Source organism: Canis aureus, chromosome 21 (assembly GCF_053574225.1).
Source record: "Canis aureus isolate CA01 chromosome 21, VMU_Caureus_v.1.0, whole genome shotgun sequence".
Lineage (NCBI taxonomy): Eukaryota > Metazoa > Chordata > Mammalia > Carnivora > Canidae > Canis > Canis aureus.
In genome coordinates, this window is record NC_135631.1 from 14,967,862 (window position 1) to 14,988,704 (window position 20,843).

Genomic DNA, 20,843 nt, shown 5'->3' on the forward strand with positions numbered 1-20,843 from the left:
GGGTGGCATTTTGGATTTTCCTTTAGGCTGATTATAATCTTACCAGTTTCCTCATTAATTACAGATGCTTTATAAATAAAATAAACTTATATAAAGGGTAAGCTATTTCCTCATTTATTTTTATTTTTATTTTTTGAAAAAGAAAGAACATAAATTTTCTGTGTCCATCGGAGTCCTGAGACAACATACTTAAAATGAGAGCTTTTTTTTTTTTTTAAGATTTTATTTATTTATTCATGAGAGATACACAGGGAGAGGCAGAGACATAGGCAGAGGGAGAAGCAGACTCCCTGCGAGGAGCCTGATGCCAGACTGGATCCTAGGACCCTGGGATCATGACCTGAGCTACCCAGGTACCCCTAAAATGAGAGATTAAAAAGAGTTTAATTATGTATACTTACCAATTTATAGGTTGGGTTAAGGGAACCCAATAAGGGATGATAAGGCCATTACCACAGTTGGACCTGAGAGAGCAAGGGGAAAGAGTGATCACAGGAACCCAGAAGGTCCAACCCCAAGAGCTCTGCTAGTTAGTCACCCAGTGATTGACAAACCACCGAGGGAACCAGGACGATAACTATCCTAAGATCCATTTCTTCTCACCTGCCTTCTTACATTCAGCTGGTACCACCTATTGGCCAGAAGGCAAGAAATCTGGCTGAAGTGGACAAGGGAAAGCAGCGCCCAGGGTAGACACTTTGAGTGTAGATCTAAAGGGGTAGAAGGAATATGTCTAGTCATGTTCCATTTTTTCCCCTTAGTAAGAGAATAAACACTGTAATTTTTGGAATTAACTGGAAAAAGGAAAACACAGGAGAAGTAAGGAGTCTTCTAACTTATTTATTCATTTAATACTTACTGAACACCATTATGAGTCAGACACTGAACCAAGGGCTGGAGATAAAGTGGAGAACAGAGACAGGTCTGACTCTGGCTACTTATTTAAAGGACTTTAAATGGAAAAGAGCACGAACTAGACTTAATCTGTGTATCAACCATGTGTGAAACCAAACCAACAGTTGTACAAATAGGTTTCTTTAAAAAAAAAAAGAAGAGTTTTTAACATTTCTTACTGGCTGAGAAGCAATCAGACTTATTATATGTTGAGCTCCCTGTGTCTGGATGTCCTCTAGCAAAGGGTCCAAGACCATTTGTTGAAAGAGAATTTTTTTTGCATCCTTGTAAGAAATGATTTAGCTTCAAAAATTCACCTTTTTATAAAATAGAAAAAGCGTGTTTCTTCCATTTGGCATACCATGAAAAAAATAGCTTATACTATTAAAAAGCTTTGGGCTTATCTAAAAACCCAAAATATAAAGTTCTTATCACCTTGCTCTTGAAAATTGTCTTTACAGGTTAATTCTCCATTCTTGTATTCTTCATCAGCATTGAAATGAAAGAAGAAAGGATGAATGTAACTGTATTCATTCTAATGGGACTTACCCAGAATCCTCAGATGCAGAGAATTCTATTTTTGGTGTTACTTGTCACCTACATTGTCACTGTCTCAGGCAACCTGCTCATTGTGGTTACTATAATCCGCAGCCAGACTTTGGACTCCCCAATGTATTTCTTCCTGGCCTTTTTGTCTCTGATAGATGCATGTTATTCCTCTTCCATAATTCCTAAAATGCTAGCTGATCTGCTCTTTGATTCAAAATCTGTTTCCTTTAGTGGCTGCATGACACAGCTCTTTGTAGAACATTTCTTAGGAGCTTCAGAGATTGTCCTCCTTGTAGTCATGGCCTATGACCGCTATGTGGCCATCTGTAGACCTCTGCACTATGTGACCATCATGAACCATCACACATGCTGCCTCTTCGTGGGGATGTGTTGGGTAGTGGGTTTTCTCCACTCCATTGGACAGATTCTCATTACTTTCTGGCTCCCCTTCTGTGGTCCCAACATCATGGATCACTTCATGTGTGACATTTTCCCCCTGATACAACTTGCCTGCACTGACACTTTCTTTGTTGGTTTCTTGGTTGCTGCCAATGGTGGAGCAATTTCTGTGATCACCTTTGTGATGTTATTGATATCCTATGTGGTCATCCTGTGCTCCTTGAAGACTCACAGTTCTGTGGGGAAGAAAAAGGCCCTCTCTACCTGTAGCTCTCACATCACAGTTGTTGTCTTGTTCTTTGTGCCCTGTATTTTTATGTATCTGCGACCAGTAGCTACTTTTCCAATGGATAAAGCCATAGCTGTATTCTATACTCTTGTTACCCCCATGTTAAACCCTGTCATCTACACAGTAAGGAATACAGAGGTAAAAAATGCCATGAGAATGTTATTAACCAGGAATGCAATTTCAGATAATAAATGACTTAATACAAAGATTTTATTTCTATCGTGATCTTTACATTTTTAAAAATTTTATTACCTTTTCATTGCCCTTCCCATACCTCTCCAGGGGTGCAACACCTCTGCAAGTTAGGTATTATGATTATTGCTGTTTTACATATGAAGGAAAATGAAATTCAAAAACATTAAATAACTAGCCCAATGCCAAAGCTAGTGTGCAGATCTAGATTTTTCTAAAACCAAATCTGATGCTCTTTCAATTATTTTAAAGAGTACTAGAAAAAAAAAGGCAGCATTTCATCAGAACATTTTCTGTTTTGTAACAAACTTAAAAGTGTGCTTTTCTAATTATAGAGTTGTATGATGGCTTTTGTGTATAAGCAGTTGGTACTCAGAAAGCTGTATTGCCTACTGGCATATAGGACAGTGTGGAATATAATTTAGAAAGAAGATACTTGTCAATACCCTTTTGCACACATTTGATATACTTAATATTTAAAATCATATTGGATTTCTTCTGTTGAATAAAAGTTGTCAGGAATTATAAAAATTAATTGTATTTAAGCTGATGTGAAATTTTTGAAGTGTCTTCATGTGTTTACAACTTATAAAATTGAATTCTAGTGTTTTTATTTTACAGAAAAAAAAAGTGAAAATAAGAAGGGTTAAATAACTAAATCCTAGAACATGTAAGTCAGCCGTGAGTCCAGGATGTGATCTTTTCACAGGATGGAGAGTAAGAAAGGCTCAGGATGGAGAATAAGAAGGGGGCTGAAACTGGTATTTGATTATAGTTTGGTCTATAAAAATACTTTTTATTATATGCCGTATGGTGTGACACTTCATTAGAATAACAATTATTAGTACAATCAAAGGCAAGTGTTTTTCAAAAACACAGTAAAACATATTTGTGAAAAAATTTTACTATTAAAAAGGTGGCTTTTTTTTTTTTAAAAGTGGCTTTACTTTTAGCTCCTTGAATCTAGAATCTCTTTGGAAATTGCTTTAGAAGATCATTTATAAGGGATATGAAAAAAACAGGAATCATTACAGTTGACAGAGAAAGTATTGCTCAGCTATACAGTTAACTTATATCACCTTATTGTGAATCAATTCTGGCTCTTTTCAAAAGTAAAGTTTGTTTAAAAAAAATGAAGTCTGTTACCAAAATACAAATGTATATGTATGTCATAGATATGCTGAAAGCTTCCTCTTTTGACAGAAAAATCCAGGCTCCCGCCTCATGAGTACCATATATTTTATTGAAAAAAATCAATTGATTCCATGATGTAACAATATTTAACAAGCATATTATGCTTATAAAAATGTAGAGTAGAAACATCAGCTTCAGGATCAGAAGACATGGTCTTATTTCTTACTGTACCATCATTCCATTCCATGACACAAAACAACTCTCCCATTTCTACCAGTAGTTTACCTGAGTCAATTAAGAAGGTATTTCCAAGTTCTGTGATTCTGCCCATGCCAGTATTTTATTATTATAAATACTGTTATATTCACTTCTATCTCAATTAGAGGAAGTAAGATTGGAAGAGTTATGAGACCACAGCTCATGTCCCCCAATTTTTCCATTTCTAGTAAACAACTTAGAAGATGTCCTTCTGGGCTGAAAAGGTCTATGGGTTGGTCTAAGGTAATATGAGTTCTGCTAATTTGAGAGCATATTCCTTCCCCTACTGAAATGTATGAAAATGCCCATAAAAAGAACATATTGGCAAGGTATCTGATTTTTGTGAAATTAGTCCATGAACCCATCAAACAAACCATACCTCAACTAGTTTTTGACCAACCGTGATATGATCTATATTTAATTTCTTCTTTCATTCCAGTTTACCTTTCTAGTTTGAAATTCTGTGTTGCTGTCTTTCTAGGATTTTCAGCCACTCTGTCTTTGGATTTATATTCTGGAAACAGATGTCCTGGTATATAGCTCCAGGAACTTCTCTTTGAAAAATTACTTTCATAGACAATCCTCAGTGATTTAGATTTAACTCGGTTCTTATTTTATTTCATGGTACTCTAGGCCTTAGGGAGCTAGACTAAATAGATACAGGGATTCTAATACAATTTCTCTACCAACCACTGTAGCTAAGTAGAGGCTGGATGACCACTTAATGGACAAAGTGATTGGGTTGCAATCTTCCATGATGCTGGACATTATGAGCTTTTAAGTACATTTTAATTCTCTTATCTGACTCTGGCTTTCATTCAAGAGTTGAAAGATAAGTTGAGGACATTTTCACAGATGACACTTCAGGAAAATTCATGTTTCATATAGCTCTTTAGTTTCAGATCCTCATTCAAATTTTCTTTGGCATCTGCCATCACAAATATCATCATGGCACTATGACACTCAGTGTCTATCAAACCAGGATTAGTTAGTCTTAGTCATCTTAAACTGTTTTCCCTCATGACACATGTTACTCACAGTGATCACATTCTCTTGGGTCAATGCAGAGTTATGTACAATTTCTTTTCCTTCTTAATAAAGAAAGCATGTTTGAATATGACTGAGTGTGGTTTTATATGGGAATATTTCAGAATTGAATTAAATTTGTTTAAAAATCATTTCAAAAATTGATACTTATTTCTTTTAATAGATAATTGGAATATGCCTCACAGTTGGTGGCAGCATATAAAAGTGTCATGACACTTTAGTTGTAAAACAATAATTTAGGGATAAGGATTCTGGCCCAGGATTTAGAGGCCTGGCTTATTTTTTTGCCCTGGAAAATGGCATTCTCAATTCCTGTCTTATATTTCCTTGTTATAAATTGTGAATACGGATGCATAGTCCTTTTCTATTTCATAGGTATATTATGAGATTAAATTTAAATGACTGAAATAAATGCATTTTACTATCTCTGAATGTATTTCAAGAATGGAATTATTTTCATTATTATCACGTTAATCTAATTTCAGAATTAACACAAGAAACAACCACTTTGAAGAAGTACAGTAAGCTTTAGCGGTGTGCAGTGCCAATGTTATAATAGGGTTAATAACTATCACTTAATGTACATCTTTAAGTAATATTTAGAAATTTTCACCATGAATGGTAGATCAATCAAAGAAACAGAATATTATAATGAAAAATAAAAAAAATTAAAAAACATCAAAGAAAGAAAAGAAAAATAAAAAAAATCAGATAGTTATCCCCCTAAATATTTAACTTATACAATACCAAATATCCAGACTCTGTATTAAACTCATTTTTATCAAGTATACAAATTCAGATTAAAAGAAGGAATTAAAATTTAAGATAGATGCTATAAAACTCCTCTGATGTTCAGTTAAGTTATGTGAAATAATTGGGTTGTTGGCAAAATCTAGTAATGAAGGTGACATATCCCTGAGGCCTCATTAGTCACAGCTAATAAACTTCCCCGAATGTGCCTACAAATAGGGTATGTGGTCGTGCCTGTGAGGATGAAGAGAAAGGTGCCATTTATAAATCAACAAAGACACTTGACGGAGCTGGGCCAGTTGGTATTTTCAATCTTACAGCCTTACTTACTCCTCAGTGAACTAACAGGTGCCTGGGACCCTGGCATGAAGCTGTGTTAGACAAGTTCATAGGTGAGATCATTTTTTTTCTCCCAGAAAATCATATAATTATAGAATCTCAGGTTTAAATGGGTCTTACAAATCACTGTAATCACCTCTCACACTCTACCAATCTGAGGTTTAAATCTCTTTAGCAAGTCAAGCATCACAAAAGACAGAAGCAACTAAAATACTGCCAATTTAGAAGTAAAAATATTTTGGGGGTATTTTTCCTTATTGATATATATTTAAATTAGACTCCTATTATGTATTCAAATTTGCATCCGAATTTTCCCCCACCTATTATTACAACATGATATTCTTTGCTTTGGTATTGTGCAATTTTTAAAGACATCTCTGTTAAAAATGACACATTATCCAAAGAGGTGCACTATATTTTACTTATCCATTTCTCTAATGTTGGACATTGTATGCAGTTTCTAATTTTCCACAGCTCTTAATAATTGTGTTGAAGATATTTGTACACAATGAATTTTCTCTTTTAAAAATAGTTTTCTTTGGATTCGATGCCTAGAAAGAATATAGTGGAGTCAAATAAAAGAAAAATAATTTCTATTTCTTTGTAGCTATTTCTAAATCACTCATTAATTACATCTTATTCTTATTCTTACCTTATGTACACTATACTCTTTTCTGGATCTGTTGGGGAAGTGCACCTCAGAATAAGTGAATGTAATGAAGCTGCTGCACTTGGTTTTCACACGAGTAAAATTTTCATTTTGGATAATTGACAAAACTCTTTGCAAAGAAAAGAAATATTTTCTTGAAGAATACATTTCATATATTTATATTTTCTTCTTTGCTTCCTTTAAAGGGAAATATGTATGTCCTCAAATTTCCTCATTCTGCTAGTAATGCAATACCCTGCAACCAGGAATGGTGGGTGATGGATGCGATGGGAGGTTGGGAAAAGAAAGCATGAGAATGCATATAGGAAAAACATAAAGGAGTGGCGGGACCTCATGAATAAATGCACTGCTGCTGGTAATAAAGCGTTAGGGAAAGGATTATTATTATTTTTTTAATTTTTTTTAATTTTTATTTATTTATGATAGTCACAGAGAGAGAGAGAGAGGCAGAGACACAGGCAGAGGGAGAAGCAGGCTCCATGCACCGGGAGCCCGACGTGGGATTCGATCCCACGTCTCCAGGATCGTGCCCCGGGCCAAAGGCAGGCGCCAAACCGCTGCGCCACCCAGGGATCCCAGGGAAAGGATTATTAAAGGCATTTAAACAGGAACATTTTTTGTGACTTTATGCAGACAAACATACATTTATATACATAGGAAATGTTCAGGGTTTCAGGGTTAAGGGTTTGTATTAGGCACTTATAATAAGTAGAGATTTTATGTATTTGTGTGTATATATGTATGTGTACATATATATATATATATATATATAGTACGTTATCTATCTTAACTAACAGACTATTTCTTTCTGTTCTCCACATTAAATTTCTATTTTTAAAACTTTTAAAATAAGGGTGTCCTTTGCTTGATATATGTTTATGTATTGAACATCCATCCAGGAGTTTTTATCCTGTTCTACTGAAGCTGTCGATTTACTGAATGTGGTTATGTTAAACTGTATGCGGAACAGAATGTTGAAGAATAAAAAATATTAATTAGCAAACACCATAATAATCTTGAAAGTGAAATGATCAGTAACATAGTGTTTCCTAGAAGGAATTAATATTTTCATACTCATCCTATAAACCGTGTCAGAAACTATTAAACTAGAATGCAGCTTTCTTTTTTCAGAAGTCTATTTATGTTTCCCATAAACTAGAGAGTAAAAACAGAGTGAAAGGACAAGAGTGTTTGGCTTCTCAGGTTTACGGGCTTGGGAAATGAGTGTTTTTTTACCTGTGGAGATGCAGGAAGCATGGCAATTCACCAAGCATTTGTTCATTACCTAACAGGCACTAGACATGGCAGACATTGTGTCAGACACTGTGGTAGACACAGTGAAGAAACACAGGAACAGCATGTATATATTATGGTAGGTACCAGGGAGGGTGTGCCCCCAATGGCTTATACATTTCCTGTTTTAAACCACCTGCTTATGATAGATCCTTATTGACCATGTCTTACTTTCCACAGTTAGAGCTGAGGGTTAAATGTAAATTCTCCTGGAAGAGGGAATAATTCTTACTTTACAAATTACGTATGAGAGTTAACAGTAAGTAAGCTCCCAGACACAAAGGAGGGGTTAGAAGCATGGTATGCTGACATGACTTAGCAAAGTCACATAGAGCAGGAACCAGGAAAATCCCAATCTTGTGTTGGTAGTCCAGTGTTTTCTCAGTAAATTTACACACCACAGGTTGCCCTATGGGTGTTTACATGTGATAGGTACAAGGTTTCCGAGGAGATGGAAAGCACTGTGAAGGAAGGTAAGGAAGAATGAAAACAAATGTTGAGGCAAGGAGTGCCCAGGACATGCTCCACAGTTATGGTGACTGTTTTTGTACTTTGAAATTCAGACTACAATCCTTTCATGGGTAATAGGTATCTCTCTTTATCCCTTTGTAGGGAATTCAGGCCCCAAGAGGGTGTTACTTCCTGAATGGATCACTTCACACCTCCCAACAATGTGACTGAATTTATTCTCTTGGGACTCACTCAGAATCCACACTTGCAGAAAATATTCTTTGTGGTCTTCTTGTTCATTTTTCTATTTACTGTGCTGGCCAATCTGCTCATTGTCCTAACCATCTCCCTCAGCTCCACACTTTCAGCTCCCATGTATTTCTTTCTCACTTACTTGTCCTTTATAGATGCCTCCTACACCTCTGTGACCACCCCCAAAATGATCATCGACCTGCTGTACCAGAGGAGAACCATCTCCTTGGGTGGCTGCTTGACTCAGCTCTTCGTGGAGCACTTTCTGGGAGGATCCGAGATCATCCTCCTCATTGTCATGGCCTATGATCGCTATGTGGCCATCTGCAAGCCCCTTCACTACATGACCATCATGCGACACGGACTCTGTCAGCTTCTAGTGGTAGTGGCCTGGATAGGGGGGATCCTGCATGCCACTGTGCAGATCCTTTTCATGGTCAACCTACCCTTCTGTGGCCCCAATGTCATCGACCACTTTATGTGTGATCTCTTTCCCCTGCTGAAACTTGCCTGCAGCGACACCTACAGGTTGGGAATGGTGGTAGCGGCCAACAGTGGGGCCATGTGCTTGCTCATTTTTTCCATGCTGCTCATCTCCTACACAGTCATCCTGAGTTCCTTGAGCTCCCATGGCTCCGAAGGTCGACACAAAGCCCTCTCGACCTGTTGCTCCCACTTTACTGTAGTTGTACTCTTTTTTGTGCCTTGCATTTTCACCTACATGCGTCCTGTGGTCACCTACCCTGTGGATAAGTTGGTGACTGTGTTCTTTGCAATCCTCACTCCTATGTTAAATCCTATCATTTACACAGTGAGGAACTCGGAGGTGAAAAATGCCATGAGGAGTCTGTTGAAGAGAGTAATTTAGGCTGTTCATAATATCAAGCAAGTGACGATGTGTATAAATAGGGAAGATTATATGTCATAAAGTGTGAAAGAAAATGGATATTTTGCAGATCACCTACCGAAAAAAAAAGTCCCATATACTGACATTTATTAAGCACTTAACAGTGGCTAGGGCCTTTGATAGGTGCTTTTGCTAGTTTTAATGTACTTTACCAAAGCCTCAATGTTCATAGGTTGAGGAAAAGAATGGAAAACCAACTATAATTCCCTAGTTTGCTTATTCTAGAATGTTTTTCTCCAGAGTCTTACTGATACTTTACTAAATTTTTAATCCATATGTTACTTGGATGAAATTGTTTTTTTCCATAGGACTTTTTCGTCTTCACCTATGGTAAAGCAAACAAGAGAATAGACATCTTTAGGTAGATATATGTGGAGGGGACAGTTAGGGAGTAGAAGAAATACTGTTGATGTATTTTAGCCCTATGAATGTATCAGAGAAAAAGGAGGGACATCTGCAAAAGGAAGGGAAAAATTCATAACCTATTTGTAGTTTGGGTTTTTTTTTTGGCACACACACAAAAAAATAAGCCAGACATTTTGAAACTACTCTTAATTTGGTCTTATTTAAAAAAATCCTTATGACACAGGTTTATTTTTATTTAACTACAAAGAAAATTCTTTTCTTTTTCCTTACCAAGACTTAAGCCATTTGAATCAGCAACAGTAAATATTGTTTTATTTGATCTCAACAAAAAGGCATACAACTAGGTTCAAAAGCTTTTGCTCCAGAGGTGTGATGCATACATTTATATTAATTTTTAAAAAATTTTTTTATTTATTTATGATAGTCACACACACACACACACACACACAGAGGTAGAGACACAGGCAGAGGAAGAAGCAGGCTCCATGCACCGGGAGCCCGACGCGGGATTCGATCCCGGGTCTCGAGGATCGCGCCCTGGGCCAAAGGCAGGCGCCAAACCGCTGCGCCACCCAGGGATCCCCATACATTTATATTAAATGAACATTTTATTATTTATCAGGCATATTCACCTTACTGATTTATCTATGTACAAAATTGGCAATTTATATATTACTGCCCTCAATTTACAGAGAAGAAAATTAGTGAGGAGAGAGGTTTATTCATTTACTTGTCTCAGGTCACAAGTCTGAGTTTCGGCTACAAAATTCAAATTCAGGTCTTCCAGATCTTAGTCCTACTTTCTTTCAAATAAAACACATTTCTCTGAAATATTAATGTCTATCGATGAGAAATTTTTCTGCAGTCTTAATGATTCACTGTGTTCTTCTAGAAAGACGGTGTCAAATTTGATGTAGCTTTGTCTCACATATAGAAACATATTTAAGCAATAATGCTCCTCTGTGCACACGGAAAAGATCAGGTCATTCTTCATTACTACATAATGCTTTATGGAACAAAGTTTCTCTGATTATAGCACTCCAACCTGTGTTGCTTCTCACAAATGTCCCTTTCTCAAACTTACTGGTCATCTGGAACTATTTCTTATTTAACCATATAGTAATACCAGAGCATGGTTTACTGTTCTTGAGGGTGACTGCATATCCCAGCTTATCATGTTTGTCTTAAATTGTAAGGGACAGAAACTTTTCTCACAAATTCTAGGCCTGGGAGATGTTATAGCAGCACTTAACCTATTAAAAATGATCAGGTTTGCAAATGCTGGTGGAGAATTAAACATTTCAACAGAATCCAGACTAAATAATGAGTGGTTTATTTTGACAGTTAGATAGGAGATAATGAGACAAGGGATAAAGTTAGGAAAAGTATTGAGTAAATGTTGTTTCTACCTTAAAACAAAAGAGAATATTTGAAGAGGGAAGGTAGGGACAACAATTGTGTTTTAGGAGTATCTGATGTGAGAAGGTTAAAGAGGCACAGATTATAAATTGTCAACAGGAAACTTGGAAGCCATAGGAATTGAAAGGAGAAACATAAGATGGTCTAATGCTCTCAGGAGATGGAGTCTTGCTGGTTTGTGAATAATTTTGAGGAGTGTTAAGATTACTTCTTTTTAAAGAATCTCATCATCAAGATTCTCTCATGAAGGTCAAATGCCATCTGATTATTTCAGATATTTAAAACAACATGGAAGTAAGTATATTTACTCTGAAAATTAATAAGATAAATAATGTTTGCATCTGTTGTACAAGGATATTTTGGTTTATATGGACTTTATTTATTTATTTATTTATTTATTTATTTGAGAGCGAGAAGGAGTGTAAGCACGCATGTGAGGAATGGGACAGGCAGAGGATGAGGGAGAGAATTTTTTTCTTTAAAAGGGAGAGAATCTTAAGCAGTCTCCACGCCCAGCACGAAGCAGTTTATATGGACTTTTAATTCAGTGAAAATATCAGGCATTAAGTGAGAGAGTGAGCTAACTTTTATTGAAGACTGGGATGCATAAATTTTGATAGTGCTTTACATACTTTAAGGCTCTTAATGTAATAAATTTGAATAAATAGATCTTTATACCATTTATACAAAAAAATGAGACTGAATAAGGATTAAATAACAATATGAAGTCTTTTAGACACTGCCTTCTCTACTCTTCCCACTTCACAGTACTCCTTGCTAGCATGACTTAAAAATACCAAAACAGAACTGTTTATTGGCCTCATTGGGAAGATTGTCCTTGAGGCATTCTGTCCTTTATTTTGGGGGTCACTTCCTTCCCTTCAGCTCTCCTCTGACCTCTGCTTCCCAGGCTACTTGTAGTTCTTTGATTCTTTTTGTGTCAGAGAAAAGCCACTTGATGATCTCATTTCCACAGACATATTTCCAAATTGAAAGCATGTTATTTGAGAATTCTAATTGTTACAGAGTGAGAATGTATGGAATCTTTATTTTTTCTCTCTGAAGTATATATTTTTTAATCTTTAATGTAACAGTTTTAATAATAGTCTTAAAAGATGAAGGGGACACTAGACTAAGTGAGAAAAATTTTGTCCCAGGACTTCCTTGGGGTATTGACTTTTCTTTATGTCATTAGGCAGATGGATTGTCGTGTGGTCATTCTCTTATTGAAGAAGAGAGCTTACTTGTGGAGCAGAGAATTGAATGGTTAATACCAGGATCTAGTGTGTTTGTGGAGCATCAACCTGGCCTGGCTCCAATGAAGTTGTGCCCTTGGGAAAAACGGATCACTGCAGGGATGGATAGGAATTCACTGGTATGGTGATTAGCTGCTCAGTCAGTAGAGATGCAACCTCAAGGGCATGGAGTTGGAATGATGCAAGCTTACATATTTTGAAATTCTGTGCCGTTTGAAAATGGCATCCTGCCCTCTTTTAGGTCAAGTCTATTGCCCAAAGGGGAACATTTTATTAATGGTGTTTCTTCTAAGATGTGGATTGGAAACCGTTTACGAATTAAGTTCAGAATACAGCCAAATGGTGGGCACAGTTCCAGGAATGATTTTGTAAATAGCTAACTGGCTTTTTTTTTTTCCCTCCAATCTTTCCTATTTAGATGAAATTTGAATTCTTCTGCCATCTACAAGGATTGTTTCCTATTTAAGTCCTTGGACACAAAGAGCATCTGCTTTAAAAATTTCTTTAAAAATCATTAGAAACTATAGCCCTAACTATAGTTATCAAAATAACTCTCCATTAAACAATTAGATGATTTGTTCCCAGTATGGGTCCTGATTTACTTGCCTCTATGCTGGGATCTGCTAAGTTAAAACTCTAGTAAGTCATGATTTGTAGATGAAATTTTATGTAAGTAGTTCTTTTGTAGATGGCCAGTACTTTGATTACCTTATTATCTTGGAAAATTTCCTTGTATAATCTCTGCCTTCTACTTACTGGGACCATCAGGTAACTGGCTTTTGGAGGTCACAAAGATGACATCAGATTGCGTTCTGGAGGTGATTTTAACAAGTACTTGAGTATTAAACATGTTCTTATTAATTTGAACTACTATTTTTGAAATTGTTGAAATAACTGAGTAACTATATATACATACACAATTACAATTAAAATGTGTTAGTACTTCACGTGTTTTGTCTATATACACAAATTGGACTTCAGGATGGAAAGTCTTAAGCTATCAACACTTTTTTAGCTAGATTTATTTTAATCTCTTTTTCAAATTATCAAAATTTAAGTGTCTGCCTAATCCAGGTCATGAGATTAGCAACTATAAGAGTGTGTTTGTATTTTGGGGATGTGCTTTTAGGAAGGGGAAGAACAAGAATAGCTGGTATGTATAAGGTGGCTTTAGAGAGATTTTTATGTTTCCATTCTTTCATTCAACTCTGTGTGTGTGTATGTGTGCATGCATACACATGTATGTGTCTTTATATGCTTCTGTTTTCTTCTTGTACCAAGTTCTTTTAACTATGATTTCTCTATTAATCACCTTTGAGAAAGATGTTTTTCTTTCTATTTTAATTAATTATAATCAAATGTTTGGCTTTCATTTTTGATGTAAAGATGAATTAGATTTAAAAATACATTTCTTAAAAAAATACATTTCTTTATATAAACACACACAGTGATTTATGAGTAGCTCTGTCCATGGCAGGCTATTGGTGTTGGTGCTGAAGGAGATACTGATGATATGCTTGGGGTTGTGGTCATGAAATCAAGAAAGGTTGTTCAGGGATCCAGACTCCCCCCCCCCACTCCCGCCAAAACATTTCAAGAGAACATGAAATTTTGTATCTTCAATAGTACAGTAATTTCCAACCCAGAAATGTACTGTTAAAGGTAATTCCATCTTCATTCATCTCTCAAGGAAAGCAAGATGAATTAAGAAGACTTACTGACAAAAATAATCATTTTAAAGCCATTAATTAGATACATATTCCATTGATGATGCATATGCTCTGGATATAGATATTCAGGAACATAGAGGTATTGATTGCTTGTTAAAAATGACATCCCAGAGGCATCCCTAAACACATTGCTATCACCTTCTTGTGGTCCAGGATTTTATCAAAGGAATTATTTGGCTCTACAATAAATTCATATCCTTAGAACATGTATCAGCTGTAAAGTTGACTTCTTGGATTAAAATCTAGGTTCTATCACTTTTTAACTGTAAACCCTTAAGCAAGTTAATTATTATACTTTTTCTCAGCCATAAAATATGTCTAACTATAGCCAGATATCATAATTAAATGGGAAAATGTATCAAATATTATAAAAATATCTGCAACATAGCACATTCTAAATAATTTATGATTATTATTTTGATTTATCTTTGTATAGACTATCTCTACATAGATATTACATTGCATAAATTTACATTTACTATGTAAATTTATTCAATGTAAAATTTACTATGTAAATTTACTTTAGGTTCATCTGGAGATCAATAATATATTTATTGTTTAGGTCATCAATGAAATTGTATGAATGAATGATTAAATGCAAATTAAAGTGAGATATGATTTTATATCTTATCATTTGGTTAATATAATCTGTATTGATAATATTTAGTTTGAGTAAGGCTGTGGGGAAACCTACTCTTTAATATACTGTAAATGAGAATGAAAGATACTTCAGGATTTTGAGAAAACAAAGTTACAGAATCGATCAAAGTTCAACATATACATATTTTTTATTTGGTGTTGACATTCCTAGGAATTTCTCCAACAGAAATATTCAAACCAGTAAGTGAAAATTTCTGTAAAGTGATGTTCATTGCATCATTGTGTATAAGACAGATGCTAGAAGTAACATAAATGTCAAGCAAAAATGTACTGGTTTAATGAATTATGGTATGATCATAAAAGGGAATAATCTATAGAAATTAAAATGTAGGAAAATTTATAACTGTGACAAATAATGCCTATACAAAGTATTAAAGTTTCAAGAATAGTATTATATTTTATATACTCATATATAGACTAAAACACATAAACAATGTATACCTTCAATATACCTACATACAAATGCACATTTGAAGAGCACGCACTAAACTGTCAATAGAGAGTCCAATAGGGCTTATGGTTGGGCGTGGTCCTTTGATTTTAAACTTTCTATCACTCTCTTATCCATACAAAATATTTTCCAAGGGCTATGGTCTTACTTTTATAATTTATAAAAATTAAACTATTTAGTAGAAGCATGTGTATACTTCTAATAGAATCTAAAAGCATTTGCTAGAAGTGTATGTAAACACATGATCCCAAGGCAGAAGATCTATTTTAAATAGTTTATGGTTGGTATCCTTCTCCTCATTCTAGGAAAAAAATGGAGAGCTGACCTAAGCCCTTTACATTTATAAATTATTTAATCCTTACATTACCTTCCCATGTTATAGAAAATGAAACTGAGGCACAGAGAGGTTGTATGGTCTATTCTGTGTACCCTGTATTCTGTGAAGTGAGAACTGACAGTAGTGTGGAAAATCAGAAATTTTACATAGATCTTACTATCTATTCCCAATACAACTCCAGTCCAGTTAGGTGTACTTACTCAAGACCCTTATAACTAGGGTTAGTAGGGGTGTTTGTGACTAAGTTTTATGAGATATCAAAAATATCACAAGCAGTATAACATTTAATACACATTTAAAATATAATTTAACTTAATATCACATTTTAATATTTATTATTGTAAATAGCAAAACCTAAACTGTAGTGCTAGGAGCTAATGATGTTTAATATAACAAATCTGAAAAAAGCAACCAAATTTTAAAGAGAATGTATAGCTTTCAGTTAATTAGATCCCTATAGAAGGTCCAGAATGAAAAGTAGGTTTGAGTGATGTGCCCACATATTTTGACTATGTGTTATGTTTTTCCTTTCTTCATGCCTTGCTCATGCTCTTGTCCTTCTTGTTTATTTTCTACATTATAAATTTAGAATTTTCTAAATTCTTTTTTTTTTATTTATTCATGAGAGACACAGAGAGAGAGAGAGGCAGAGATACAGACAGAGGGAGAAGCAGACTCCATGCAGGAAGCCAGACGCGGGACTCAATTCTGGGTCTCCAGGATCACACCCTGGGCTGAAGGCAGGCGCTAAACTGCTGGGCCACTGGGGCTGCCCAAATCTTCTAAATTATAATGTCAAAGCTTAGCTTATTTAATCTTCTTTGAAATCTATAGATCATACTGATAAATTCCCTTCTGGAAGTTATATTGTACATGCATTGTTTCAGGAGTGTTTATTCTGTCTCTCTCTTTATGGATAGGGTACTTCCTGTATCCCTCACACTGTTGGACGTGCTATAGAATGGAAATATGTACTGTCTAGGTAATAAGTAGACAAATGAAGAAATGTAATTCCTCACTTTATATGAACAGCCTTTCAGCAAAGGTATTTCACAGGATCACTGGAAAAAGAAGGCATTATTACAAAGAGGATCTGAAGGCAGTGATTCAACATTGAACTTAAGTCCAAGGTATGGCTATGCTCTTGGGTTTGGTTAAAGAATGTCTAGGAGTAGAAATGAGAGAGCTGAAAGATGGTAATTGGGATATGTGCGCCCGGATGCCAGAGGAATAGCAGTCAGGCTCTGACAATAGCACTTTCATTTCTGGAGGCAGAACTGGCACCCACCTTGCCAGTAGATGGTTCAATGCTACTTCCCGTGGACGAATTCAAGCATCATTCTTAATAAGTGGGGGAGTCCCTGGGATATGACCTAGCTTATAGAGTGTTCAACTAGCTCATTCTAGGTGCTCAATAAATATATGAAGTAAATGAAAGAATTTATATGAAATGTTCTAAGTTCTTGACTCTTGGCTGTGTCTAGTGATAAATGAATGTCAGCTATCTACCTTGAGGTTACCAAAAGTCAGAGGGTGAGAGAAGGGATTGTATGTAGGTGGTTTATTCTGGAAAACAGAATGGAGGCAGTGAATGGGGAGTGTGAAACAGGAAAAGAAAGAAAAGTTAATCCAAGATTGTGTTAAGTTGGTTATCATTTATTCACTGGCTCCTGCTTACTAATGATCTAGGATTTCCTAAAAGTATCTTTTTTTTCTTTTTTTATTATTTTTTTTTGGAAAGTGTAATTTTTTAATAATAAATTTATTTTTTATTGGTGTTCATTTGCCAACATACAGAATAACACCCAGTGCTCATCCCGTCAAGTGCCCCCCTCAGTGCCCGTCACCTATTCACCCCCACCCCCCGCCCTCCTCCCCTTCCTCCACCCCTAATTCATTTCCCAAAGTTAGGAGTCTTCATGTTCTGTCTCCCTTTCTGATATTTCCTACCCATTTCTTCTCCCTTCCCTTCTATTCCCTTTCACTATTATTTATATTCCCCAAATGAATGAGACCATATAATGTTTGTCCTTCTCCGATTGACTTATTTCACTCAGCATAATACCCTCCAGTTCCATCCATGTTGAAGCAAATGGTGGGTATTTGTCATTTCTAATGGCTGAGTAATATTCCATTGTACATAAACCACATCTTCTTTATCCTCGGTGTTTCGATGAACACCAAGGCTCCTTCTACTGTTTGGCTATAGTGGACATTGCTGCTATAAACATTGGGGTGCAGGAGTCCCAGCATTTCATTGCATCTGTATCTCCTAAAAGTATCTTAATCCCTTCATATTTCCAGATGTTAGTATGCTCCAGAATGATGAAGTAGGATTTTCTAAGTGTCTCAAGCAGAAAATATTGAGACAGAAGATAAGGGATGTACTGGGGAACAGACGTGTTTTTGGAGGGATCAGTTAAGATAAAGCTGTTGTCAGGCTATACTGTTAACAGCTGGTTGCTGTATTAGTGGCTAGAGAAAAAAGTAGGTTAAGAGATTATGAGACACAGTGCAAAAATTGTCCCACACACTCAGTGATTATTAATTAAAATTAATGTTATTTTGTAGATTTTCCAGCTCAGAGCAGTGTGCATTTATCAGCCCGTAGTAAATGGAGAATCCAAGAAATGTGACTGAATTCATTCTTTTGGGCATTACAGAGAACCCAGAGCTGCGGAAAATGCTCTCTGCTGTGTTTCTAATCATGTATGTGTCCACGGTTTTGGGAAACCTAGTAATTGTGGTAACTGTGATCACAAGTCAGAGTCTGAGATCACCTATGTATTTTTTCCTTACTTTCTTATCCCTTTTGGATGTTACCTACTCTTCTGTCATTGCTCCCAAGATGATTGTGGACTCCCTCTCCAAGAGCACTGCCATCTCCTTAGAAGGTTGCATGACCCAGCTCTTTGCAGAGCATTTCTTTGGTGGTGTGGGGATCATCCTTCTCATCGTGATGGCCTATGACCGCTATGTGGCCATCTGTAAGCCCCTGCACTACATGACCATCATGAGCCCTCGGATGTGCTGCCTGCTGCTGGGAGGGGCCTGGGTGGGGGGGTTTATCCATGCAGCAATACAGCTTCTCTTCATGTATCAACTACCCTTCTGTGGCCTCAATGTTATTGATCACTTTATGTGTGATTTGTTTCCCTTGTTGAAACTGGCCTGCATGGACACCCACACCCTGGGTATCCTAGTCATCCTCAACAGTGGGGTGATGTGTATGACCATCTTCCTTATCCTCATCACCTCCTACATGGTCATCCTCTGCTCTCTGAAGTCTTGCAGCTCTGAAGGGCGACGCAAAGCCTTCTCCACCTGTGGCTCCCACCTCACCGTGGTTGTCTTGTTCTTTGTGCCATGCATTTTCCTATATGTGCGGCCTGTGGCCACGTACCCCATTGACAAGGCAATGGCTGTGTCTTTTACCATTGTTACACCCATGTTAAATCCCTTGATCTACACCCTGAGGAATTCAGAGGTGAAAAATGCCGTGAGGAAACTGGTGAAACAAGGGATCCTGGGCATCACTAGCTCACATGCTAAGGACTAATTTTTTTACAAGGACAATAGGTCTTTCCCGCCCCATTCATTCGAATCCATTGGGTACACAACAGCCAATGGCATCTTTTAAATATGAAAATCCGGTTAAGATACTACAATCAAGTTACTTACTACCTCTCCAGTACATTTTGTGCTTCATCACTTACAAGACTCTGGATATTCTTTTTCCTTTTTTTAAGCTTGTGTTCTGAATAATTCAAGCCTGGTTTTCAATAATTCAGGTGCAATAACTCAGGGCTTTTGTTCTTACTCTGCTGGGGGCTGGACTTCTTTTTCTCTGAGATTTTGCTTGTCTGGTTCCATCTCATTTTTTTTTTTTCCATTTTCAGATCAACTCCCACCTCCTTAAACAAGTTTCTACTGATGACTTTCCCTGGTCATTCCCCTCAGTTACTTTTTACCTCTTCATTCCTGGATTCATTTGACATGTCTTCATGTTGCCTCATATCAAAAAAGAAGATAAAGCCCATTGCAGCATAAATAAATTGTTCTCTGTAAAAAATTTAGGATGATAATTTTTCTGTTTTAATTATAGAATTAAAGAACTGGAAGGATCATAATGATATTCCTAGACTTAAATATTTTTACTGCATTTGGGAATTTTCCTATTATCAAAAGGAGGTCCAAAAGCTACATCTTTTATTATGTATATAAGAGCTATTCTTACCATTTGTGCTGAAATTATTATCTGTCAGTTCAATTTCACAAATTTCTTCTCTTATCTGTTCTATAGGTTCCTCATATTAATTCACATTAAATACATAGTAGGGGTGGTAGAAGGGAAGGAGGGCGGGGGGTGGGGGTGACTGGGTGCCGGGCACTTAGGGGAGCACTTGACGGGATGAGCACTGGGTGTTATTCTGTATGTTGGCAAATTGAACATCAATAAAAAAATTTATTATTAAAAAAAGAAGCAATCTGTTATCTCTTTCTTCTTTAAAATAAAATCTTCCCTCGATCTCATTTCCTTTTCTTTGTAGCAAAATTTAAGAGATTCTGTAATGGTTGTTTCCCATTTCTCTCTTTCTATTCAGGCATACTTCAGTACTCAATATTGAAAATGCTCTTTTCAAGGTCAACCATGACATCTGTGTCACTAAATTAAATAGTCTTTCCTCACTTCTCATCTTATGGACTCCATCATTGAATCCAGTCTACCATGACATATTCTCACTTATATGACCACAATTCCCAAATTACTACCTCCAGCTCAGGCCCCTTTCCTGAGGCTGAGACCTGGAAATCCAGTCTCCTTCATGGCATTTCCACTTGAATGACTAGTAGATTCTTCCCCTATCTCTAAACCAACTCCACTCACAACATTTTCTGTCTCAGCTGATGGCATATTTGGTCTCTTTTTCTCATACCCTATTCCAATTTATCAGGAAATTCTGTTGGCTCTACCTTCAGTACATATTCATATTCAACCACTTTTAATAACTTTTAAACCTTTTGTAGTTCCAAGCCACTGTCATCTTTTACCTGAATTATTGCAATTCCCTTATACCTACTCTCTTTACTTTTATCTTGGCAACCTCTGCTCTAATATTCTGTTGTCAACATTGTACTCAGAAATATCCTATTCTTTAAACTCATTAAGTCAGATGATAGCCACACTTCTACTTAATACT

At 36.2% G+C, this 20,843-nt stretch overlaps 3 protein-coding genes across 3 annotated transcripts; all 3 read left to right on the forward strand.

Annotated features, from left to right (window-relative positions):
• The first annotated feature begins 1,393 nt into the window (after window positions 1–1,393).
• LOC144293257 (olfactory receptor 4C46-like) lies at window positions 1,394–2,395 on the forward strand. The gene has a single exon (XM_077864345.1). The coding sequence runs from the start codon at window positions 1,394–1,396 to the stop codon at window positions 2,324–2,326; it is 933 nt and encodes a 310-aa protein (XP_077720471.1). The 3' UTR covers window positions 2,327–2,395.
• Window positions 2,396–8,460: 6,065 nt separating this feature from the next.
• Window positions 8,461–9,384, forward strand: LOC144293258 (olfactory receptor 4C3D-like). The gene has a single exon (XM_077864346.1). The coding sequence runs from the start codon at window positions 8,461–8,463 to the stop codon at window positions 9,382–9,384; it is 924 nt and encodes a 307-aa protein (XP_077720472.1).
• Window positions 9,385–18,256: 8,872 nt separating this feature from the next.
• Window positions 18,257–19,201, forward strand: LOC144293259 (olfactory receptor 4C6-like). The gene has a single exon (XM_077864347.1). It carries the CDS (start codon window positions 18,257–18,259, stop codon window positions 19,199–19,201), a length of 945 nt encoding a protein of 314 aa, XP_077720473.1.
• Window positions 19,202–20,843: the final 1,642 nt, after the last annotated feature.